At 36.7% G+C, this 26941-nt stretch overlaps 1 protein-coding gene and 1 long non-coding RNA gene across 2 annotated transcripts; one reads left to right on the forward strand and one right to left on the reverse strand.

The window, feature by feature from the left end:
- Window positions 1-5944: 5944 nt before the first annotated feature.
- LOC125275157 lies at window positions 5945-9077 on the reverse strand. The gene is made up of 3 exons (XR_007186392.1): window positions 8757-9077; window positions 6491-6603; window positions 5945-6049 (listed from the first exon to the last, which is right to left on the reverse strand). It is a non-coding gene; the product is annotated as an uncharacterized LOC125275157 (long non-coding RNA).
- Window positions 9078-9154: 77 nt separating this feature from the next.
- Window positions 9155-25408, forward strand: LOC125275155 (perforin-1-like). Its single transcript, XM_048201854.1, has 6 exons — window positions 9155-9306; window positions 10031-10110; window positions 10640-10795; window positions 11134-11262; window positions 22693-23210; window positions 23329-25408. The coding sequence occupies exons 4-6, from the start codon at window positions 11212-11214 to the stop codon at window positions 24527-24529; spliced, it is 1770 nt and encodes a 589-aa protein (XP_048057811.1). The 5' UTR covers window positions 9155-9306; window positions 10031-10110; window positions 10640-10795; window positions 11134-11211; the 3' UTR covers window positions 24530-25408.
- Window positions 25409-26941: the final 1533 nt, after the last annotated feature.

Genomic DNA, 26941 nt, shown 5'->3' on the forward strand with positions numbered 1-26941 from the left:
TCTGGCTGACATTTTCAGCTCAAGAAATGGTGTTCTGGTTAAAGACATGCCCAGGCTTGAATCAGCTTACAATAACTCAAATAAGTTCAACTTCAAGAGTACTTATGAAAAACTAGTTATGCTGTGACCTGCATCTTGAATCCATCCTTTATGCATGAACAATAGACCTAACAGCTCTTTCATCTGCTATAGAAAATAAGTGTATAAGTATCCTTTGCTTAGTTCTTCCATTGCTTTTCTGATTTATTTTCTGATTTTGCATTAAAAAGCATTCTTAAAGACAGATCTGTGTGTTTTTGTTCTTTTTGGGTTTTTATTATTTTGGACTTGCAAAAAGTAATAAATAGTATACACACTGTACACTGTCACTTATACAGTGCACTAACTACAGGCAGTGCTGGTACTTCCCCATTTTTTTTTTTTTTTTTTTTTTGTATATTTTACTACACAGTCATATTTAATTTTCTCGGTTCACATTTGAAGGCATAGAGAAAATAAGTTGAATTTGGAATTGCATACTTCTATTTAATTACTATTTGTGCCATATAAAAAGATGGCAACTTCTAGCTTGCGTATGTCTATTGCAAACTATTATTGATATGAAATTGGAATTCTAACAGATAGCTCTCTCCATATATGTTATGTAGGCAGCTGAGCTAAACTACAAAATCATAACTTTATTTATAATTTTTAATTATTTGCAGAATATTATATTTAAATCAATCAAGGACAGTTATGTGGTAGGGCTTTTTATATATGCCTTACCTTCAAGCACATAATCTTTTGGATGCATGTGCTTTATAATATTCATTTTGGTTAACAATAATCATAGAAATCATTAAATTAATAGAAGTGTAATTAATAAATGATGCTAGGTAATGAAGCTTAGGTCTCATTAGTTACTGTAGTGTATGTAGGCTATGTACTCTATGCTCCATAGAGGCTATGTAGTTGTGCTCCATGAATCACTAAACTTACTTTATTACTTTAGCGTCATCCATCACATCTCTTATTTATCAATACTGAACAACCATGTAATTCATATTATTGCTTATGCTCATGTATTAACACTACAGGATTTCCTGAACATTTCGAAGTAGGCCTGTTAATGTGATATATTCAAGTGTCTGTGGTTTGTAAGTATGTTTCTAAGCTTTAGCGTTTCACACATCAGCTGAGCTGAGCTAAAATGCATTTAGCAACCTTTGCATGCCACTTTGAGACATTGGCTAAGTTAGAACATGTTTTTTTTGTTTGTTTGTTTGTTTTTGTTTTTGGGGGTTGGAGGGGTTCTACTACTTGCATTCTACTAGAAATGCAAAAAAGCAAATATATGTGAGAATCAATAGCCACACACATATTTATTAGACTGTTAGCATATGAAAATAACAATAAGAACAAAAGATTCACCATGACTGAGTTTGATGGCAAAAGTTACAATGCCACCAACAAATGACTGGACAGGGATCAAACATGTTAAAGATTATGGTGGGGTAAGACTACAAAAGTCTGGCCTGTTCATGATCGTGGCCTTACAGTCCCTACTATCAGTGTCAATCAAGTAATTTGAGATAATGTTTCTTAGAGGTTTTGTCTAACAAATCCAAAAAGAATTCTAACAGAATTTTTGTTAGAAATTGGGACCAATCAGTTGGATCAAACAAAAGTTGACTTTTTATTATTATTATTATTATTATTATTTTGGATGTAAATATAGCCACAAGGGGCAATCATTGGGGTCCAAGAATAAATGGCCCATGTGGATGATATTTTGGGTTTGATGAAGCAAGTTAGCAATACATGCTGGTGTCAAAAGGAACAAAGTAAATCACTTATTTCAGCCTACAAAAAATATTTTAATAATTTAATATATTTCTGTCTGTGGCCCGAGATGTTGGGATGGACTTGATACTACAGAGGATAAATCGTTTGAAGAATAGATGAATGGATCAATGGATATAACAAATAAAATGGATATACAGCAATCAAATTAATAATGTCTGTTTACATGACATATTTTCAATGTTATTAGGATATATAAATGTCACGGGTCAGTGACAGAAGAGAGGAAAACATGATGCTTAGATAACAATGCAGCAGTCCTTATTTTACTCAAAAAAAAAATCTCTGGCACAGGAAGGCCCGGGAAAAACCACAGGAGCACTACACACCAACCATTCAATAGGTAACACCAAAGAACTGAACTAAACTGGGTATAAATACAAAATAAGGCACTAAACTAGACACAGGTGAAACTAATCAAAAACCATGTTGACAAACAAGGGCATACTCAGAAACTATGAGAATCAAGTAAACATGAACGTCACACAGGATAAAGTAGGAACAAATACAAAGATGAATCTTGACAATAAAAGTTATTTTAACACTGAATGATCTATAAGCATTACACAGTTTTTTGCAAGCTGGTTATACAAGTCAATCTATCGAACCATTTACACAGATTGCCGCGACAAACCATTTTTTTCGGTGTATTAACTTGCACGGATTAATTGTTCACCTCAAGACTAGTAATATGCACTAACAAAGTAAATAGGGTCAATTTTGATTTCATGCCGACTTTAAACATTAAGATCTAAAAGGATTTGTTATCCTGTGGCTCCCTCTGGTGGACAATATTACTGTTATGGCCTTCATCTCTGAATCTCATTGATATAAATGGCTAATATTTAAAAAATTGCTGTTAGCGCCCTGAGCATCAGAAGTTCATGAAACTCATCAAATTGCATGTTTACTCAGAATGTCTTGTCGTCCATGTGTATGAAGTTCTGTGAGATTTGGATTCATACATTCAAATTGATGAAAAAATAGATGTCTTATCCTGTGGTTCCCTCTAGTGGACGACATTATTACAACATGCTGTAGTCTGTCGGCCATTTTGAGTTGGCAAAAATGTATTTTTCTAACTCCTCCTAAACCATTTGACTGATTAACACGAAATTTGGCATGTATCATCTATAGACACTTATGATAAAAAGTTATCAAAAGAATTGTAATTATTCAAACCGCTTAGAAGATACAAGCCCATTCATTTTGTAGCCATGGCTCCATACACATATTAAACTATATCTTCTAATCTAAACCATTTGATGAATCCAAATTCTTTTGACAACTTTTTGTCACCAGGGTTGGTGTTAATTTGGCAAATGGTCTAGGAGGAGTTTGAAAAAATATGTTTATCAAAAAGCTCAAAATGTCAGAATATATAATTTACGGAGATATATGTTTTGAGATGTACGTAAAACGGAGATATACATTTTGTTCAGCTTGACTCAGAGAATCAGAGAATATGAGCATAAATATGAGCAAAAACGTAAAAGTACGTATTATAGCGCCACCTATGGCCCATTCAGAATGGGTGCATGCAGTAATGGGAGTAATTTGGGACCATCCTGCCAAATTTGGTGTTTCTAGGACTTATGGTTTTAGCTGGCCAGACACTTTTAGGGCAGAAAAAGGGGCCGTTCACATTTCCGTAACAAAACATCAAAAGCTCTGCCGAGCAGCTGATCATAGCTGTACAGGTATATCTAGTAGTAAAGCTAATGCAAGGGCTAGAAATTTATCTTTGCTGAAACTTCCTACTCCTTGTGGAGAGTGCAGTTCATGGTTGCATATAGCAACGACAGACGGCACGGGAGCGCAAGTGCTTTGGAAAGGAGAAAGTGGCGCGGCCACGCTTTCCCAGCGTTTTTAGACGCGATATGTGAACGGCCCCAAAAAATATAAAAAAAATATGTAGCTGCGAGCAGCAATTATCAGGGTTCAAGTGCTTCAAGGCCTTTAAAGGGGACACATCATGAAACTTTTTCCGTGTTTAAAGGTGCCCTAGAATTAAATATTGAATTTATATTGGCATAGTTGAATAACAAGAGTTCAGTACATGGAAAGGCCATACACTAAGTTTCAAACTCCATTGTTTCCTCCTCCTTATATAAATCTCATTTGTTTAAAAGACCTCCAAAGAACAGGCGAATCTCAACATAACACCAACTGTTACGTAACAGTCGGGGTGTACGCCCCCAATATTTGCATATGCCAGCCCATGATCAAGGCATTAGACAAGGGCAGCAAGTATTAACGTCTGGATGTGCACAGCTGAATCATCAGACTAGGTAAGCAAGCAAGAACAATAGCGAAAAATGGCAGATGGAGCAATAATAACTGACATGATCCATGATAACATGATATTTTTAGATATCTGTGAATTGTCTTTCTAAATGTTTCATTAGCATGTTGCTAATGTACTGTTAAATGTGGTTAAAGTTACCATCGTTTATTACTGTATTCACGGAGACAAGAGAGCCGTCGCTATTTTTATTTTTAAACACTTGCAGTCTGTATAATGCATAAACACAACTTCATTCTTTATAAATCTCTCAGTGTGTAATGTTAGCTTTAGCCATGCAGCATAGCCTCAAACTCATTCAGAATCAAATGTAATACATCCAAATAAATACAATGCTCACATAATCTGACGCATGCATGCAGCATGCATGACGAACATCTTGTGAAGATCCATTTTGAGGGTTATATTAGCTGTGTGAACTGTTTTTATGCTGTTCAAGGCAAGCGCGAGCTCAGGGGTGGGGGAGCACGAGATTTAAAGGGGCCGCAACCTATATATCTGTGCATACTTAATGATGCCCCAAAATAGGCAGTTAAAAAAATTTATTAAAAAAAATCTATGGGGTATTTTGAGCTGAAACTTCACAGACACATTCAGGGGACACACATTTACATTTACATTTATGCATTTGGCAGACGCTTTTATCCAAATCGACTTACAATGCATTATACTATACATTTGTGTCTGAGTATGTGCAATCCCTGGGATTGAACCCATGACCTTGGCATTGCTAGTGCCATGCTCTAACCACTGAGCTACAGGATATAATAAAATATTTACAAAAATGTGAGGGCTGTACTCACTTCTGTGAGATACAGTATATTAATAGGAAAACAACTCTAATATCGTTTTGACTATCGACAAACATATCAGCTATTGGCAATATTTCCAACTATTGTGAATTGTGTTACATCCGATGTCTTTAGGAGTATATGTATGTTGTTTTGAGTGTTTCTGTGCAGGAGAGGGTGTGGCCTGCACAGAGATCCTGATTGGTCTGGCCCCGATTGGCTGATTCCTGCTGCGATGATAAGGACCACCCCAAACACCCTATGGAGGCAGACTTTGTGCCATTTTGTTTGTTGCTCTGTCTTGATTTCTCCTGTGTTTGTGTGTGCTTTGTAAAATTTGCTTTTGTTCAGTTCGAGTTATAATTTTCAGTATTGCTTTTGCCTTATGTTTTGCCTAGACGGCCGTAACAATTGACACAACCCTATTTTGGTGCTTGAATTCTAAACATTTAACATTGCTTTGCTTAGGGTTTAAGTTTAAGAAGGAAAGGTGGTAACTTGATCAGGGAGATCACATTAGTATATTACTGTTACAGACATACAGGTTATCATTATACACTAGTTTTACTATACAGTGTATTGTTGCACGACTGTATTACTGATCACTGTATTAGTGAGTTAAAACCAATGTCATCCTCTGCCTGGTAAGTCACAGAGGCTCTGGCTCTCTATTTAACACAACGTTATCTGAACGTTCAGGTTAAATCTTATGTTTTCTTATCAGTTCTAACAAATACTTTTAAACAACTAAGGTGTTATATAATAACAACTTTATTAGAGTTAGAGTTAAAGTTATGAGAGAGTTGTTCCTATCATTGGTTCAAAATACCAGTGTAATCATGCAGAAATAGCAACAGGCCTAAAACGTCATGCAAAGTCTGCCTTAAGTCTACAGCTGTGATGATGCAGACAACTTATAATGAGTGCTATTTATATGGTCTCACACTGGGGTAAGGCAGGCCTCTACTTCATAATAGTTCATTTTGATTCCTGAAATCAAACTTGCCTTTTCTTTTTGAGGCACTTTCAAGTCTTCCCGTCTTGAGCATGGCCAGGTCTACGGTTCTGGAGGCATACACCTTCCGGCTCAATGTTTTCCAAAATTCCAAATCTAAAATGCAACAATGTTCAAAACTCAGTTGCATTATTCAAAACTCTACACAATTCACAAAACTATACACACAATATGCAAGGAACACCTTATCTCTTGCACTCTGTTCTTTGTTGGGCTTTTTCAGTTACAGTGCACTTCATAGAGTCCTGACACTTAATAGCCTAACACTATGAATACAAAATTCCAGTACTTTAACCAATTTTAGTCATTTTTCAATCTAGTTTTCTTGTGTACCACAATAGAATACTTTGCTTAGAAAGGTAATGAAAACAAACAGAAACATATTTAACCAACACATTGTGTAAGCAGTTAAATTAAAAACTCAGGTACAACTAGGGTGACCACCACTATCATCCTCAAAGAGACAACTCTTTGGGTAATTGATAAACATGTATGGTAGTTCAGGGGATAAACATGTGGACATTTGTAGTGAAATACCTTTGGTCTCTGATGTATCTGCAATTGCCAGCACTTTAACGTTGCAGATATTGTAGATGTCACTGTTTGTCCCACAGCCTGCACACCCTGGTCTTCAGATATTGTGACATGCACTGTAGCTGTGATAATAAAAAAAAAATCATAATCCAGTTAATCCGGTTCCCAACCCTAGTCCTGGAGAACCCCCAATACTGCACATTTTTTATGTCTCTCTGACAAACCCATCTGAGGTCTTGGAGTTTTTACACTGCAGTCGAGTGTTCATCTAAGGATGTTTGTTCTAGTAGACTAATTTACAGACACATGCACAAACTCCTGAGTCAAACAGCAAGTGTATCTGAGCTGTGGTCAATCACGAAAAGAGTCATTGTTTTGTATTGTTCTTTTGGATTATTTCAATAAACCTGTTTTTGAAGCATATTGCTTGTGTGGCTACTGATTTGCTTCTTTTGACTAAATGTTACAACTTACCCCAGCATGTGTTACAACCTATCCCGGCAGTGGGGTAAATTCTAACCATGACGCATAACCTGATATTTCTGAGTTCAACATGTACCTGGGTCAACATTTTTGTTGATCCTGGAACAACATTCAAATCAACCAATCAGATTTGAGGGATAAGTTTACAGATTATGTCAAGTTTAGGCTTAAAATCATGAATTGGTGCTTCTACATCAGTGTTATTCATCTATCATTTCCCTCTGATTTTTGGGATAATTTATGGGTAGGGTTAGGTTTAGGGGTAGGAATAGGGTTAAGACTAAATCTTCAGATTAGAATGTTGTTCCAGGATCAACAAAATATGTTGACCCAGGAACGCATCTAACTCAGCAATATAAGGACGTGCAACAATGACACACCATGGAAGTGACATCAACTCATAAAGGCTGTGATATTCTAAGAGTTTTGAATTGGTGACTTCTGTATTAAACAAATATGGGTATTTTGAAGAAACGTTTGAGCACTCTAGCTAAAAAATTTACTGAGTTACAGATGCTGAAGCAAAAACTGTTACAACCATACCCGGTCTCCCCGTGTTCTCATATGCTAGTTTAATAAACGTGCACAAGTGTGTGGCTATTGATTCACACATATATTCGTTTCTTTGTATTTCTTAGTACTTAGAACGGTTTTCCAAAAAAATATAAAAGTCTCAAAGTGCTGTGCATGAGATTGCTACATGCATTTCAGCTCAGCTCAGCTGATGTGTGAAATGCTAAAGCTCAGAAGCATGTCCTTGTTACAAACCACAAACACTTCACGTCAATAGACATACTTGGAAATGCTCAGGAAATACTGTAGTTTTAATACATGAGCATATAAGCAATAATATTAACTGATTAGTGATTTGTTTTTTCTTGTATTGTTGATGAATAAGAAATGTGATAAAAGCTACAGTATATTTAGTATTTCATGGAGCACAACGTAGGTCAGAGTACATATAAAGACTTCAGATGCAAAAACTACCATAGGTTACCTGTTGTAAAAAACATGTATATCTAACAAACAGAAACATAGTGTGAATTATTGTGTTAACGTCTGAATATTCTCAATCAGTATTTTCAAAATTCAGTATTTTTAACCCTGAAGTGCAGGCTTGGTTGGCAAACTAAATAGGGCACATTTTACTCACACTTCCTTTGGCTTTGAGTTGCCAAATGGCTCCATACAGACAACATACCGTATTGTTCTGAATACAAGACAATGTTTGGGTTGGAGATACACTCTGCAGGGTTGTAGCTCTCCAGGACCGACGTTCGCCAACTCTTGTCTAGATTTTCACATGTCAATAATACACCCACAACAATAGGTGGCGCCAAATACGCGTAAAACGAGTGTGCCATATTTTCAATACAACAATTAAAATATGAAAAATATGCAATATGAAAATTATTTTATAAAAATGAAACTTTATAAAAATGTTCTTTATAAAATACGGTCGCCTGGCCGCCACACAACTTAGCCTATCTTATCTGTCTTTCTTTTCCACTGTCTAGGCATTCTGTAAGATTATTAAAAAGAAACTGTTCTTAGTTGTATTTAAGGAGATGGTTGTAACACTTTTTAAAAATGTTTTAACCCAACTTAACCCTTTCAGCCTGTGTTTAGCTTAATGGTTTGAAATTAGCAGGTTAAAATTGCATCACGTTTTGCCAGAGAAAATACAATTTAATCTAATATAAGTCATATGATTTTATCTGCAAAAGTTTAAGTACTAAACAAAATATAGTTTTATTCAAAAAAAAAAAATAATAATAATTCTTACCTAAATATCTGTTTTTTCTTTATAAAATCTGCATGTACAGCCTTGACAACCATTCAAACGCCCCTCTGTTTATGGCCTCGCATCATAGGACTCCTAGCTTAACCCTGATTGGTCGAATCGGTGGCGTTACAACTCTCTCCATGTAAAAGTTTTTATCTAAAATGTAATAAATCAGTATAAACTCAAATGACTTTTGTTTCAAAATTATGACAGAAGTTCCACAGGGAATTATTTTTCATGGCAGGTGGTTTCTTGTGGTAATGCAAGCATAAGCTTATGTCTGAAGTTCCTAAAGAACATTTAAAAACAATTCCAAATTAACATGACATTAAGCATATCACATACATGGGTTTGTTTAGTGACTGCGATGTTATAAAAACATCATCAGTGCGCTGTCCATAGGCGCTGTCCCTTCAAATGGCAAAGTTACGTCCATTCGCAACGTCACAGTAATGCATAGCTGCGATTGGCTGCTGCAGAAAGGCGGGTCTAATCCACAGCGCCTAGGAAGAAGAAGACGGCCATTTTCGTGAGGTCGCAGGCCTTTGTGGTGAGTTTAAAGGATGATCTTAAAAACAGAAATTGATGAGAATATTCTTTACCAGAAAAGCAGCCAGCATTTATATTCAGTAGTCTGGGTTTATATTGTTTCCAGATGAGCAACATGTTAGCTTCCGCCTTAAGTATCGTCTGTTTTAGCAGCCTGCTATGTAGTTAAAGACGAAACTGCAGCCTCAAACACATCACATACATGAGCTGACAGCAAGTCGCATCGATACGGGCGATCGATCGCCGATAGTCGGCTGCTTGAAGATCTGCTAAAACAGAAAGATTTACGATGTAGGGCCTTTTACCACCATATGAACTGCCAGCAAAGAACTGGCATGCAGTTTGAAGCAAATTAAAACAGGAAAATGTGTTAATCCTGAAAATCTAAAATAAATAATAAAATTACATTTATTTAGTTTTTACTTATTCATTTATTATTATTATTATTATTATTATTATTGATGTTCTATTTATTATAATTATGTTCATTTATTATGTATATTTTTTTTTTACTTATTGTGTTCTTATTTTTGTGTGTTATTTTTATTTTTACAATTTCCATTTAACTGCATCTTATTGGCAGGTGATAGTAGGTAACATGAAAAGTTAGATCTGATCTCATTTAATTAAATCATTAAAAGCCATTAGTTTTTCAATTATTATTATTATTATTATTGTATTACAAATCTGATTTAACATTTGTCTTTTGTTTTGTTTTTTCTTAGATGCCCAGACACTGCTCTGCTGTAGGTTGCAAGTCACGAGACACAAAAGACGTTAGGAAATCTGGAATCACTTTTCACAGGTGCACAAATATGTTTCCAAATCAGTAGTGGCCATGTTGAAACCGACTTAATATTTTAATATTTGCATTCAGCCTTTTTCTTCCTTCTGTCCATGACCCTATCAGAGAACAGACCTATGGCCAACAATTGGAGAACCGCTGCTCTCTAACATGTTTATATTTCCACAGACACAGGTGGTTTCATTTTGATTAAGCATTAAAAAGCTTGATTTAAAAATAATGCAATGAACAATTACAATAGAAAGGATTTGTGATTTACAGTCTAATAGTTTGAAGACTGCCATGCCCTATGAATCAAAATATGGCCAAAATTTTGGTCAGCTCAAGACAAACTATAACGATTCATATCTGCCTCCTAGTGATCAATTCACTGAACTACATGAGATTACTAATAATTGTCAACTTTATTGTCAATATTCTTGTTTTGTGTTTTGAAAAAGAGTGTTAATGAATATAATATGTCTCAGCAGTAGTTGCTCAAGGGTAATTAAATGATCTTAACTTGTTAATATTGTTTATCATGTTACAGGTTGCCAAAAAAGGGAAACCCTCGTCGAACAACTTGGATTATCAACTCTCATCGCAAAGGCCCTGAGGGAAAAGGCCAGTGGGACCCCCAGAGTGGTTTCATCTATTTCTGTTCTAAACACTTCACCCCTGATAGCTTTGAACTCTCTGGAGTCAGGTCTGCTGCTTATTAGACTCTTAACTTTTCATAGAAGCAATTACCAAAAAAAAGTTTACAATTAATTCTGCTGTTAAAATACAATATATATTAGCACCTGGTGTCACAGACATGGCTTAAGCCTAGTCCCAGACGAAAATGCATGTTTGAGCTTTTTTTTAACTGAAAGCAACTTGCACTGACATAAAATGTCAGTGCCATTGTTTTGTCTCAAATACTTAAATGTCCTAATTGAACTAAAGCCTAATCCTGGCTTAATCTAAGCCCTTTCTGTGAAACCAGGCCTAGAAGGTACAAATAAATAAATAATGTTGATACCTCCTTTTTTGTTTTTTTAGTGGCTATCGCAGACTAAAGGAGGATGCAATTCCCACTATATTCGAAATTCAGCCTCATGAAAGAGGCACTGCTGGGAAATGTGCAACCAAACGGAGAGGCAGACCTCGAAATGTGGAAAAACTTATCAGGTATCTGAAAAAATTCACCTATATCTATTGTGCTTTCTCATGTGAAAAAAAGAATTGCACTTAATTGTATTGAACATGTACTTTAAATCTTCTAACTGTACTTGCAGGTTATGTAATATTAATGAAATAAATGGCCACTTTATTGTATATAAGAAGAGATTACAGTTTCATGACTGTTTCTTAACACACTTAAGTACACTTTTAAAACGTACACTTTGTGATATTGTCAAATTAACAATTTTACTTTAATGTACATTTTAAATTATTGTTTTAAAAAACTTTGTAATGCTTTAAAGAAATACACATTTTAATTTGTTGACTAACATACTAAAATACAGGTACTTGATTTTAACTGTAATGTGTTATTCGATATTATATGTAAAGTTAATATATTCAAAAAATGTACTAAATTGCAACTTCATCATTACAAATGTGTAATTAAGTATATATGTGTGTGTGTGTGTATATATATATATATATATATCAATCAGTTGCGTGCAGTGGTGTTCTGAAATGAGGCGGCAAACGATGACCTCAGTTTTTATTTATTTTTTATTTTTATAAGTTTAATGTAAATTATTAATGTCTGTTACTTTTAACGTTGTCACATTTTCTTTGTTAAATGAACATTACGTTGTATTACATCAAAAAAGAAACCAAATGCAATTCTATTTTGTATTAATGTTCTATTTATTAAAACCAAGTCAATCTCATCAAGTCAGTGTTTTAAGCATTTTTACATTTATTCCAAAATAATAACTAAAGGTAGTAACAATTTAAACAATATATTTTATTTGTGTATTGATTTTCAGCTGTTCTTTTTAATAGTCAACTTATTTTGGATCATCAGTCATGCTCGGTAAACACTCTGTCACAGACACAAAGATGTATCTTTAATTTCACCAAGCTGACTGCTCACTAAAACCCCATGATGTCATGATGTTTTTAGGACTTTTTAAGTTTATGACATGACAAAATGTGGTGATATCAGATGTTTAGGTGCTGCAGCAAGTTCTTGTGCCATCTAGTGTTTTAGAGGAAAATAAAATCAAAGGCGCCTTTTGCCCCGCAGTGCCTTTAGCCCCGTTGTACACTACTATACTAACCGAGACCTTCCCTATCTGTTGTTCATCTCAACGGGTTGTTGAGTGATAACACTAGGGGTCGCCACATTGCTGGACTGTTATGAAGTCTTAGTAACGCAGATGTTGGCAAAGTACTGTGTGCCGGGTAACAGGTGCACTTGAGACAACGTAACCTACAGCATCCCTCGTAAGCTTATAATAATTCATAGCAAACAGTGATCAAGATGAGCTTACAATGGAAATAGGTCACTTCAGCTGGATTTCCTTTTGACTCTTTCTGTTCTTCCTCAGACCAGATTGCTGAGGAAGTACTCTTCCTCCCAACTGGGGGAAAGAACACTACTCTTTTGGAGGTTAATATATGGAAGCAACTCGGGTGGATTTACCTCTCGGGAAGTAGCACACATGGAAAGAAGTCCGTGCAGTAGGTCCAACCTGAGAGGGGAAGCTATTACAAACATGGCAACTGGTGGCAGAGACTGAGCTCTGCCTAGGGGAAGACACAGGTTTATCGTTAGGGAAACCGTATTGTGGAAAATACTTCATACGAGGAGCACCTAGCTCAGTATATGGGCTGACCCGATGAGCATGCATCACGAGTACTGAGCCTGGCATCGAATTCCTCCACTGAATATGACTGCTGCAGGGTGCTGACCAAATACACCAATTGGGCATAACATTATGACCACCTTCATATTATTGTATTGGTCTCTCTTTTGCTGCCTTCTTCCCATAGTATATCCTGGTGCCATGTGTTCCCCAGGTAAGTGTAACGGTGGTACCCTAAACTATTGGAATTTAATTAAATCAATTCCCCAAAATAATCTTTACAAATTCGGGCGCCAGGCAGACTTAAAATCTACCAAATTAAATTAACCATTTAACCCAGGATAACTCAAACCACCAATTACACACAATTAGATGTCAGAATATAATGGAATTCACAACAAAAAACAACCCACACAAAAGATAAAATCTTATCAAATTGTAATGTGCAATATCAGAATTGGAAAACACTTTCGCAGAGAGGATCACGGCAAACACACAAATACAAAAAAGTCCTTTGATGTGGTATGTTGTGTATTTATTAGTCCATGGGGGTAAGAGTTTGTTTCTCACAATGAAATAATAAAATAAAAAAAGGTAAGCAAAACACTTCAATAATCAAACAACCAACAAAGTTTCAATAATCAAAATATTCAGAAAAACAACAGTTCAAAATCAAACGTTTACCCCAAAAAGAAAACAAAAACAAGTAAAGCTTTAAAGATAAAGAAAAAAAAAATATATATATATATATATATATATATATATATATACACACACACACACACATATATACAGGTGCTGGTCATATAATTAGAATATCGTGAAAAAGTTCATTTTTTTTATTGTAAATTATTTTAAAAAATGAAACTTTCATTTATACTAGATTCCCTACATGTAAAGTAAAACATTTCAAAAGTTTTTTTAAAAAATTTGTTGATTAGAGCGTACAGCTAATGAAAGTCCAAAATCCAGTATCTCAAAATATTAGAATATTTACATTTGAGTTTCATTAAATGACCATCCCTACAGTATAAATTCCAGGTATCTCTTGTTCTTTGAAACCACACTAATGGGGAAGACTGCTGACTTGGCAATGGTCCAGGAGACAATCATTGACACCCTCCACAAAGAGAGTAAGTCACAGAAGGTCATTACTGAATGTGGTGGCTGTTTACAGAGTGATGTATCAAAGCATATTAAATGCAAAGTTGACTAGAAGGAAGAAATTGGGTAGGCAAAGGTGCACAAGCAACAGGGATGACCACAAGCTTGAGAATACTGTCAAGTAAAGCCAATTCAAACACTTGGAAGAGCTTCACAATGAGTAGAATGAAGCCGGAGTCAGTGCATCAAGAGTCACCACACTCAGACATCTTCAGGAAAGGGACTACCAAGCCACTTCTGAAACAGAAACAACGTCAGAAGCATCTTACCTGGGCTAAGGAGAAAAAGAACTGGACAGTGAACAGTGGTCGAAAGTCCTCTCTTCAAATAAAAGTAAATTTTGCATTTCATGTTGAAATCATGGTCCCAGAGTCTGAAGGAAGACTGGAGAGGCACAGGATCCAAGCTGCTTGAAGTCTAGTGGGAAGTTTCCGAAGTTAGTAATGATTTGGGGGGCCGTGACATCTGCTGGTGTTGGTCCATTGTGTTTTATCAAGTGCAAAGTCAATGCAGTCATCTTCCAGGAGATTTTGGAGCACTTTATGCTTCCATCTGCTGACAAGCTTTATGGAGATGCTGATTTCCTTTTCCAGCAGAACTTTAGCACCTGCCCACAGTGCAAAAACCACTTCCAAGTGGTTTGCTGACCATGATATTACTGTGCTTTATTGGCCAGCCAACATGCCTGACCCCTGAATCTATGGGATATTTTCAAGAGAAAGATGAGAAACAGTCGATCTAACAATATACAGATGATCTGAAGGCTCAATAGTGCCTCAGCAGTGCCACAGGCTGATCACTTCCATGCCACACTTCACTGATGCTGTAATTTGTGCTAGGAGCAAGTCATTTGCTGTAATATGTGCTGCCGACCAAGTATTGAGTGTACAAATGAACATACTTTAAAGAACTTGAACTTTTCTGTTTTGAAAATCCATTTTTTGATTGATCTTAGGAAATATTCTAATATTTTGAGATACTGGATTTTGGACTTTCATGAGCTGTACGCTCTAATCATCAAAATTAAAAAAAAAAACCTTTTGAAATGTTTTACTTTACATGTAGGGAATCTAGACTATATGAACGTTTCATTTTTAAAAATAATTTACAATAAAAAAAATGAACTTTTTCACGATATTCTAATTATATGACCAGCACCTGTATATATGTGTGTGTGTGTGTGTGTGTGTGTGTGTGTGTGTGTGTGTGTGTGTGTGTGTGTGCGTGCGCGTGTGCGCGTGTTGTACTGAGGCGAATGATGTCGGGGAAGCTTTTGGACGTTTTAAAGTGCGTTATTGGTAGGAAATACTTGAGTTTAGTTGAGGCGGGACTCGGCCGTTTTAAGAACCAACACGTTCGGCAGTCAACATCGGAGGGGGCGATATGACAGTGCAGCAATTAATTCCTCTTTATTCGATGAACTGAAGACCTGAGGTAAAAGGCCAGCGCGAAGTTCAGGCAACGCTCCTCAGACGACATCAGGATCAAGCGAACTCAGCAAACACTCACGGAAGCGACAGAAACCGGCAGCTCTCTGTCCGTGCCAGGCAACGCTCTGCAGTCGGCTTCAGAGACGAAGGATCAAACGAGCTCAGCAGACAAACACAGAAGCGATAGGACCCAGTACTTGTGGTCGTCCGTGCCAAGTTTGCAACAAACTGCAATGCACTGTGTATTCTGACACCTTTCTATCAGAACCAGCATTTACTTCTTGAGCAGTTTGAGCTACAGTAGCTCGTCTGTTGGATTGGACCACATGGGCCCGCCTTCCCTTCCCACGTGCATCAATGAGCCTTGGCCGACCATGACCCTGTCGCTGGTTCACCACTGCTCCTTCCTTGGACAACTTTTGATAGATACTGACCACTGCAGACCGAGAACACCCCACAAGAGCTGCAGTCTTGGAGATGATCTGACCCAGTCATCTAACCATCACAATTTGCCCTTGTCAAACTTGCTCAAATCCTTACACTTGCCCATTTTTCCTGCTTCTAAAACATCAACTTTCATGACAAAATGGTCACTTGCTGCCTAATATATCCCACCCACTAATGTGGTGGTGATGAAGAGATAATCAGTGTTATTCACCTGTGACTTCACCTGTCAGTGGTCATAATGTTATGCCTGATCAGTGTATATTCAGGGTTCACCATTCTAGGGAACTCACGTAGACAGAAGCACATTATCACCTCAGGAAGGGGAAAGACACTGTGTGCAAGCGGTACAGCCATATCACCCTGTAGACCAAGACTGGTTGCCCACTGAAGCTAAGCAGGGTTGAGCCTGGTTAGTACCTGGATGGGAGACCTCCTGGGAAAACTAGGTTGCTGCTGGAAGAGGTGTTAGTAAAGCCAGCAGGGGGTGCTCACCCTGTGGTCTGTATGGGTCCTAACACCCCAGTATAGTGATGGGGACACTATACTATACTGTCAAAAAGCACCGTCCTTCGGATGAGACGTTAAACCAAGGTCCTGACTCTCTGTGGTCATTAAAATTCCCAGGACAGGGATTGCCCGAAGAGAGGACCTGGTACTGATATGCCTGACCCTCCAAAGCAAACTGAAGGAAAGGTCTGTGTCCAGGTAGAATCAAGACATGGAAGTATGTGTCCTTCAGGTCTGTTGCCACCAGGGGCGTCGCTATGCCCTTTTTAGGGGGCTCCAGCACAAATTTGTGATCACCTCGTTCCCCTTTAAAACTAATATGAAAACGGCGACAGGCGTTGGATCCTCCTCGTCTTTTCTGCTTAATTTAGCAGTCCGTAGCAGCGTAGCATCAGAAGCAGAGATATGTGCATTATGTGATGCGGGAGCAATACAACATGGTTTCCCATCCACTGTAAAGTGCTGCATTCTCCCCCCTCCATACTACTATGGAAAACTTCTGCCTTTGAAATAAAAAAAAATAATAAATTATAATTGCAATTTTTATCTCGCAATTCTGACCTTTTCTCATAAATGAGTGATAAAAACATGTAATTGCAAGAAAAACATCAGAATTGCAACTTTATATCACGCAATTTTGAGAAAAAAGGCAGAATTGTGAGATGTAAAGTCATAATTGCGAGGAAAAGTCAGAATTGTTAGATAAAAAGCCGCAATTACCTTTTCTTTTTTTTTTTTATTACGGAAACAAGCATACAGAACAGTTGTTTTTCTCCAGTGAAAATGGAACGAGAAGACATACTTTAGAAAATGTTATTTTCATTTGAAGATTTACATTTTTAATTAAAACTTATTATTGTGAGTGTGGCATTAGATTGACATGAATATGACAATGACATAGACTGAAAGATAGAAATTATCAAAAACACAATCACACTGTAAACATAATTTGTTGGCTGAACTTAGTAAGTAAAGTAAGTAAGATAAGTAAGTAAAGAAACACCATGTGGAGTTATTTCGTTCTACTAAATAATGACCAAGCAGCTGATTGTGACATTTATAGCCCTAGAGTAAAGGTATTTTTTGTGTTTTTTGATGTCACTTTGAATTATAGACATGGCAAATTGATAGATTCATGTGTTGTTATTTTTTTAATAGAAAACAAAAAAGGAATGGTTTAATATAGGACAGATTAAACATACTCCCAATCTAGACAATTACTATAAGGTTTTTCTATATTTGTAATGCCACGCCAGCAGAGGGAGTCCTCACCTGAATTCTGACTGTGTGCTGCTCCCTCTACATTTTAAGCATGGCATGACCATACAGGCCTTGCGAAGTATTGCCAGCTCCACTGCCCACTACCGAATGTTCTGTATCTGTTGTCTGTTTACCTTGTGTATGCCTGATTACTTTAATTAGTGTTTGTTGTATTACCCTTTTGACTTGGTTGCCTGTTTGGATTGTTTATTGTGTTTGATCATCTTGCCTACTTGACTTCTGCCCTTGGATTATCCCTTTGCCTGTTTGCCTATTGGACTGTGGTTTTTACTGAGGTTTTGGCCTTTTGCCTGGCTTCACAATCCTATTTTGGACTGTTCTTATTAAACTTTGGCACATGGATTCTAACACGGCTTCAGCATCCTTATTACAATATTCTAAATTAATATTAATGAATATGGTTAGCTAAAATTATTTGAAATAAAACAAATATTCAGGGGGTTGACTTGATAGGTAGTGTAGAACCTACTGAATGTATTGTTCTTGCGTATCCTAGTATACAAACAATATATTAAAGTGCCCCTATTATGGATTTTCGAAAATTACCTTTTTATGTACTGTTGTGTGTAACATAGCTCTAAGTGAATGAAAACATCCTGCAAAGTTTTAAATCTGAAAGTGCACCGTATATAAAGTTATTGTCTCTCGAATGTACGAGTCGACTCTGAGTCAATTAAACAAGTCGTTTGTAAAACGAATCCCAAGCCATTTCGTTGTGAAGTCAAGACAAAACATTAGCATATTGCCTGCCCACTTATTGCGTGCACAGACACCAGGGAAAATTCATTTTTTTCAACAATACCACAGCAGTACAATCTTTTGTTTTGTTCCCGTCATTTTACTGATGACTGTTTCTCAAACCTTGGAGAGTTTAACGTGGGATTCACAAAACGCTTGGTCTTAAAATATGGATCAATGCCCAGTTTATTTGGACCAGCTTGCTCCTCTGAATCTCAACCTGTAAGTATGATTAATAACTGATGTTTATATTTTCTAGTGATCGTTCAAAATTCATAGTTTTGTATGTTATGTTGTGTAACGTACACCCTAGTCCGAATGTCTCCTGCTAACCGGCTAACTCACATTTCTGTAGTTCTGCTATTCAGATGTGGGACGAATTTCAGGCAGACGAAAGTTCGACCACATCTTGCCCATTCTTATTTCACTAAACTGGTTACCAGTTAAATTTAGAATTAGTTTTAAAATTTTAACTTTTGTTTACAAATCCTTGAACAATCAAGCCCCACCATATCTCTCCGAGGCAAACTCTATTTATAAACCAAATAGGTCCCTGAGATCCAGTAATCTTGGTCTTCTCACTGTTCCCAGATCTAGGTTCCATTGCAGAGGTGATCGAGCCTTCGCTGTTGCTGGTCCTAGTCTATGGAACAATTTACCAGCTTCTATTAGAGCTGCGCCTTCTTTGCCTGTATTTAAATGCCGGCTTAAAAATCATCTTATGTCAATAGCTTTTATCTAGCCATGTAAATCGTATTGTTATGTTGTGTTTCATTGTTTTGTTGTCTTTTATTCATTTTATTCTACCTGTATTGTACAGCACTTTGGATCAACTAGTAGCAACAACTTTTTTTTCGTGTACCGTCTGAAGGAAATAAAGCCAAACTGGTTTATAATAAGTTATATGGTAATGCTGATTTTGGAATTGTCTGAGCATATTCTGGCGAGTTATCATTGATTTTGTTTGCAGTTGATTTCATCTAAGGTGGTTGTTGTGCTGTCTGCTTGTCTCTTCAATTTATTTATTTTTTTTTCCTTTTCTTGTTGTTCCTCTTTCTTTTGGTGCTTGTTAACTGCAGGTGTCATCACTCATGGTCAATAATCACTTGTAGAGTGAATGTATTTTATTATATTATTATGTATTTTTATATTTTATGTCTTGGTCTTTGAACACAAATAAGAAATGTGATATGTTTCACATGTGTGAATTTTGTTATGGTCTTACTGGGATCTTACCAGCAACCAAAATAAAACATATGCTGGTCCACCAGCTCAACTGCTTCCTATGACCAGTAACCAGCATCATGTGCTTAACATACCTTATGCTGGTGATCAGCAATGCTGAATTTTTCAGCATGGGCTGTCAGGGATCTAAGGAGGGAATAACTAGCAGCCACACCCTCATTGTTTCATTCTATAGCCAGGTATCAAAGGAAAGGCACACTCCACCTAAAGCAAAACATGAAGAGTGTATCTTTTGGGGAAATCCTGCAATTAGATTTTTCCTAAAATTACTCTTTAGCTGCTTCCCAAATCAGAGGCTGCATCCTTTGAAAGATGCAGACTTCAAAGGCAATGCCTTCGACAGTCACGAAGTTCAGAACAAGCGTTGTTAAATGAGAAGGTCTAGCCTAAGGAGGATTGCTCTTGTCACCTAGCAAATGTGACAGCTGCCGTTGATGAGTGGCATAATTTTTGTACTGGACTTTATTTAAAGTTTTATTAAACTGTCTGGAAACAAAACAGGGTTCACAAACTGAAGGGAAACAAAGGACGCATTTGGATGCCGCATTTGAAGGAGCCTTGAAAGTGGGACAGCCTTTGTCACGCTGCTGTGATGCAATTGGCCTTCACAGCTATTGTATCAACTTCACTTCCTGGTAAACTGGTGCAGCACCCAAATCTGTAGTGCCAGTCAATTGAAACCAATCATTTCAGGAAGCGCTTGCTATTTTTATTTGGCCCCTGGTGACTTCCTCATCACTCATCAAGCAATGTTAGGAGTGGTGTTCCTTATATTGAGCTGACAAACTTGACAGTGTGGCAAGTTTCATCTCTGCCGGCTGCAATCATCTTAGAATCATGCTTGTTCCCAGTTGCTTGTGACATCACATCGTCAAACCTTTGGGACCCCTGATGTTACTGGTAAACTATCCCAGACTATCCCAGCAAACACACAACTTCAGGGAGACGTTCAGATCGTGTCTTTATAACATCCTTAAGTTTAGACCCATTTTTGTACATCTGCTGGATGTGCAATTCAGGTTCAATATCTGAACGTCTGACTAGGACCCCTTTTGGACATTTGTGGACGCGCAAAACAGGTTCAATATCTGAACGTCAGAGTAGGACCCCTTTTGGATGTCTGTGGACCACCAAAACAGGTTCAATATTTAAACGTCTGACGGAGACCCCTTTTGGAAATCCGTGGACGTGCAAAACAGGTTCAACCTGAACATCTGACAAGGACCCCGTTTGGACGTCTGTGGATGTGCTAAACTGGTTTTACGAAAACTGATTACGAGCACTCAAGTTTAGAAATAGAAGGGCATTCATGGGCAAATTTTTACTTAGGAAAATTTCATATTTACGATAATTCCGAGAGTACGTGAAGGCAGCATTAATTCCATTACCAAAGACTGAAGATACCAAGACAGTGACAGATCCTCTATGTAATTTATTTAATTCTGCTGTACGTTGAGGACATTTGGAAAAGCCTACATAGGATGGGAACAGCCTTCGACGCAGCCATTTCAAATTCAACCCACACTTCAAATCTCTTTCATCTGCCAGACGTGGACGGGTGCAAAGGAAAAGTTAAGCATTATAAATGTATTTTTATTCATTGTTTTGCCAGACAAATGTTTAATTTTACTAAAGATTTATATTGTTATGTATTATGAAGTTTTTGATTGACCCTTTTTGTAATTTTATAATTCCGTGTTGGTTATTTTGCAAGTAAGGCGGTCCCATACTGTCTCAGGTAAATTAATGTTCTTTAATTTATATACTTATACTTATTATTATCTCTTTTAGTTGTATTTGAAAATACATTGTAATAAACGTGTTTTAATTTAATGCATCCTGAGAGTGTTTATTTTGTCCAGAAACAGTGTAAATTGAGTCTAAATGAGACCTTATAAGATGTTGAAAATACATCCACAATGACCACATTTAAACTAGGTTTTAACCTAATACGGAGGTTCCATGAACGTCTATATCGGAAAAACTTTGTTTCTGGCTCCTCAGTGGGCGTCTTTTGGACGTTCAGTATGTATTTCAATACTGAACAGTGAAAAGACGTCTAGAAAGGACGGCGCAAAAACTTTCATTCTGGCTCCTCAGTGGACGTATTTTGGACGTTCAATATGTATGTCACTTGGATGTCAATACTGAACGGTGAAAAAATGTCTAAAAAAGACATTAAATTGACGTCTTTTGGACGTGTCTTTGTTTAGTGGGATGGGTCAAGCTAAGAATATCATTGACTTTTATTTTATTAGCCTCTCTGTCACTGCCAGCAGTTTCTTTTATTGTTTTCAAATAATCTTAGCCAGTGTCATACCTGTTTGTTCATGAATTAGCATTAAATTAATAATTAAAATTGCAATATACAAGAATAGTAGATATACAGATAATTTGTATCTTCTCTTATTCATTGGGACTTCCCAGAATGAAACCAGAGCATCTTTTAAAAAGCAACTCTAAGGTATAGATGTTCATCTTCTTTGTAACACTGCCATCCATTTGCAGAGGTTATTGACATATCTGATAACTTGTACTTAAAATGTTCTTCTATGTTCACAGAACATATTTATAGCATTGCTCATCTTAGGCCCATGCAATGTGTTCAACTAATATTAGAAGATTTGTCATAGCCACGTGACTGAATATCATTCGCACTTAAAACCTTTCACACCCACAGCAACACAGCCGGCATATAAAATACAGGTTAGAGAGACAACTTATTCCATAGACTCATTTTTGATGATCTCAGCTGTACATTTAATAGTAGGTAACTGAAAATCATTCAATTAATCATATTATGATTTTAAAGAGAAAATTCAATTTTAATATGCTTTTTGATTTTTTTTTTTAAAATGTTATTTGTTTTAAAAATAGCAAACTTTATGAAGGTTATTGTTACAAATCATTCTTGTTCAGTGATGTTAATTTTCACACCAGTAATGATTTGACAGATATATTGAAAATTTCTTATCTCATTACAGATCATGGGGCAGTTCCAGATTTATCTTGTTTTCTTGGCATTGCTTCTCATGACCATTTCTGCAGAAGATGACACAGGTGCATCAAAAGAGTGTGAAGATGCTCCATTTGTTCCAGGGTACAATCTTGCTGGAGAGGGATTTGATGTTGTGACCATGGAGCGAAAAGGATCTTATGTGATTAACATGGAGAAATGGGATTTAGGAAACAGCACTTGTAAATTGCGCAAGAACAGTTACATGAATGGAATAAAACAGAAGCTACCAGCAGCAGTTGTGTTCTGGAGAACTTTGCCAAAGTGTTCAATGAAAGTCTCCAGTCAGATCTTTGAATCAAGTGAAGCACTGGTCAATGATTCCTCATCAGCACTCTCCGTCAGCTGGAAAGTTGGTTTAGATGTGAAGGCTGCTGGAGCTGCGGTCGGAAGCACTCATTCCAGGGAAGCAAAATTTGCAATGACAAAATCCAAAGAAGACAAATACAGTTTCACCAAACATGAAGTTGCATGCAGCTTTTACAGGTGAGAGAGCTGGCTTGTTTTTCCTCATATAATGACAATGAAAAGAAATGAAAACTGTAATTGTAAATTGCTCCCTCTTTGACCTCACTGAATTCAAAGGTATTAACTTTCTTTACAGTTATTTTGTAGCTGGAAAGCCTCCCCTTCATTCAGAGTTTCTTGAAGCAATCAAATCACTCCCTGAATCCTATGATCCAGACGCCTACCGCAACCTGATCACCACATATGGCACTCACTATATCAAAGGTGTCAAATTAGGGGGGCAAATGAAAGCCATAACAGCCATCAAAACCTGTCAGGCAACGGTGAGTGGGCTTACAGATACTGCGGTAAAAGACTGTTTGGATGTAGAAGCCTCTGGTTCATACAACGTAGCAACTGTGAAGGTAGAGTCACATTTTTGTAAAGAAAAAAAGAAGAAGATGGGCACAAATCAAAAGTTCAGCACCATGTTCAGTGAGCGCCAGACAGAGATTATCGGAGGAAAAATAAATGGTGAAGATCTTCTTTTTTCTGGTTCATCACACCCAAATTCCCTTAAAAACTGGCTTGAGTCTTTGAAGAGCCTCCCTGACATTGTGCGTTACTCTCTGAAACCCCTCCATTTCTTACTGAGTACTAAACACCCTGCCAGGAAAGGACTGAAGAGAGCTGTTGAAAAATATATAATTGAAAATGCCCTCATGAAGGTTTGCTCTGAGTCTTGCAACATTGGCAAGAAGTGCAGTGCAAGAGACAGATGTGCTTGTGTTTGTGAAGGTAGTGAAATTATAAAGTCTAACTGTTGTCCAGCTGAAAAAGGACTTGCCACGCTGAAAGTCTATGGTCTCAGAGCTAAAGGTCTGTATGGAGATGTACATACTCAAACAGATGGTACTGTATCAGTTACATATGACACACAAATTAAGCGCACTGAGACTATTAATGATAATGACAATCCACGTTGGCCAGAAACATTTGAGTTTGGTCCTATTAAGATCAGCATGGCCAATAAACTAACTTTTAAAGTTTATGATGCAGACAGCTACTGGAACAGCGATCTCCTCGGTTCATGCTCTTTTGATCTTAGAAGTGGAATTGTGCGTGACACTTGTGTTTTTAAATATGGTACCTTCTTTTTTAAGTATGAAGTGAAATGTGCTCCCAGTCTAAACGGCCCACGGTGTAATGAACACAAACCTTCTCCAATGGCTGCCCCTCTGGCTGACATTTTCAGCTCAAGAAATGGTGTTCTGGTTAAAGACATGCCCAGACTTGAATCATTTCACAATTTCTCAAATAAATTCAGTAGCACTTATGGAAAACGGATAAAGCTGTAGGATTTTAGTAGGATCTCAAATCAGGCCTTATGCATTAAAGCCACAATCTTGCAAAGCTCGCTAATAATCACATGCTTAATATGCTTAAATATAAACTTTGCTCGATTATTTTCATTACAATTACTTGTCTTTGTATGTTGTTTTATTAAAGCATTCACAAAACCTGATCTGTGTTATTTGTTGACTTTTTGTGAAGAAAAATGTATAAAACTGCTAAAACTGACAGCTGCTCTTAAAAGATATGTAACTAAAACCTTCTTCTAGAGGCATACTATATCATTGTTTGAAATTATTTGATCAGAATGATTAATTTGAATATAAAATCATATAAACTTAATGAGACACCTTTTGGAAAATAGTAATTGAAGCAGGTTCAGTCAAATGCTTTGTGTCAAGTTAAATCAGAGCTATCAGGGGCCTGTAACATGAGCAAACCCAGGGTTAAGAGATTAGTTTTGAGTTGATAAAACCAAATCAATCCAATCCAGTTTTGTTGCTACCATGATGCTAATCATCAACTTGCTCTGTCAACTGAGGCTTTGATCCAGTATTCATGGAGTGCACACACATGTAAATGTGACATCAGTAGCAAACAGTCAATCACATGCCTTGAAACTTAGAGAAACTGCGATTTACTTCTCATGAGAGTCTGTACTCACAATGCCTTTAGGTACAGTAACTTTTCAAGAACATTTCCATGCATATGAGGTGATCAGAGCAAAGCAGGATGGGAATGACACAACTCTCCTTGTTGTGCCATATTGCTTTCTCTGGTAAACATTTTTATGATGTTATGTTTCGGTCAGAGACAAATGGCAATGTAAATTCAATGAAATTGAAATGCTTTATTTTTTTTACAATAAATTGTGAGTTCTGTGATATGATGTTATTGTGCTTGTTTTTATTTGGATAGCAGTTGATAGTTCTATAATTCAGTAACACTGCATCTTATGATTTATATATTTTTAAAACACTGTAGAGAAATGAAAAGTAAATATTACACTTAAAGTGTCATTTTTTACAATTAAAATTGTAGATAAATTAACTCTATACTGTGTAATTATATTACTCTTAACAGTGTGATTAAACTAGATTGTTAAATTCTTTTACACATTTCATTGTTATTTTTTACACAATATTGAGTAGAATTAACTCTAAAAACTTGACACTGACTAAAGAGTAAATTTTACACTGATTTCGAGTGGGACCAAATGTTATCTGAAACAGAGTCAAATTCAACTCTTTAGGAGTTAAATTAACACTTCTGTTTTTACTGTGTGCATGATTCAGTTTAGTCTTCTGCCGAAGATTAAGAGATTGCAGAATATGAAATGCATTTACAGAAGAAAATATCTTGCTCTTTCAGAGCAAGAGAAAATTGTTAAGTTAGTACTGTATATATAGTTGATATTCCCACTTTATATTAGATGTCTTTAATTCAGTGTTAATTTGGAAATCGTGTTTAAAGGGGACCTATTATGCAAAATTCACTTTTGCATGGTGTTTGGACATAAATGTGTGTTGGCAGTGTGTGTACACAACCACCCTATAATGATAAAAATTCACCCACTCCTCTTTTTTTTAATCCCCATAAATCATAAGCAGTGTCTCAGAACAAGCCGTTTCCGGATCCCTGGCAGTGTGACGTCACAAAAGCCACAGGCCCTGCCCACGAATGTTGACAGACACTGTCATTTTAACATAGAACCGCTCTGAGCGAGTTTACACAGTCCGACATTGCTGCATTGACGAGAATGTCTCCCAAGCGCTTTAGGTGTTCTGTAGCTGGATGGATTAATCCACATAACTCTCTCCATTTACTCCCTAAATCTGAGCTGCTGAAAACGAGTTGGATTAACTTGGTTTTCCAGGAAAATGCTCCCTCAGTTCTGCCGAAATTCGTTTATGTCTGTCCGAATTATTTCACACCAGACTGCTTAGTGAACAAATATCAATACAAAGGGACAATACAAAACAGAGACTGTGCTAAAAATGTGTTACTCAAGGATATACAAGTACAAACTGTTCGTGATCCAGCTTACAGCCTCCAGAGTGATACTGGATACAGCAGTATTAAAGGTGAAGATTATAAAGATTACCAGTTTATTAAGCACCACCCGAAAAGGCATAAGGTCTTTATATATTTGTTTACTGTTAGTTGTAACGAATGTTTTTGTGTTCTTCGCTATGTATGTTGGTGATAATTCAAGGGAAAGAGAGAGAGTTTATGGATAATATTTTAATGCACACTTGCAGTGTTTTATTAAGCTCTTACAGTGATTTTAGAGTGAAAATGGACACTTCATCTTTTGTATGAAGTACAATAAACGTCATAAAACTCATCTGTATAGTACAACAGGCTTGCAGTAATATAGTGGATAAAAACAAGACGACAATATAAGTTATAACCGT

This window comes from Megalobrama amblycephala, linkage group LG9, assembly GCF_018812025.1.
Source record: "Megalobrama amblycephala isolate DHTTF-2021 linkage group LG9, ASM1881202v1, whole genome shotgun sequence".
In the NCBI taxonomy this organism is placed as follows: Eukaryota; Metazoa; Chordata; class Actinopteri; order Cypriniformes; family Xenocyprididae; genus Megalobrama; species Megalobrama amblycephala.

Excerpts from the sequence above, each read along its gene's own strand:
- LOC125275155 (XM_048201854.1), top strand. The coding sequence starts at position 11,212 with ATGTGCAACCAAACGGAGAGGCAGACCTCGAAATGTGGAAAAACTTAT. Across the intron at positions 11,263-22,692 it reads AATGTGGAAAAACTTATCAG|ATCATGGGGCAGTTCCAGAT; the intron begins GTATCTGAAAAA and ends ATCTCATTACAG. Across the intron at positions 23,211-23,328 it reads GTTGCATGCAGCTTTTACAG|TTATTTTGTAGCTGGAAAGC; the intron begins GTGAGAGAGCTG and ends CTTTCTTTACAG.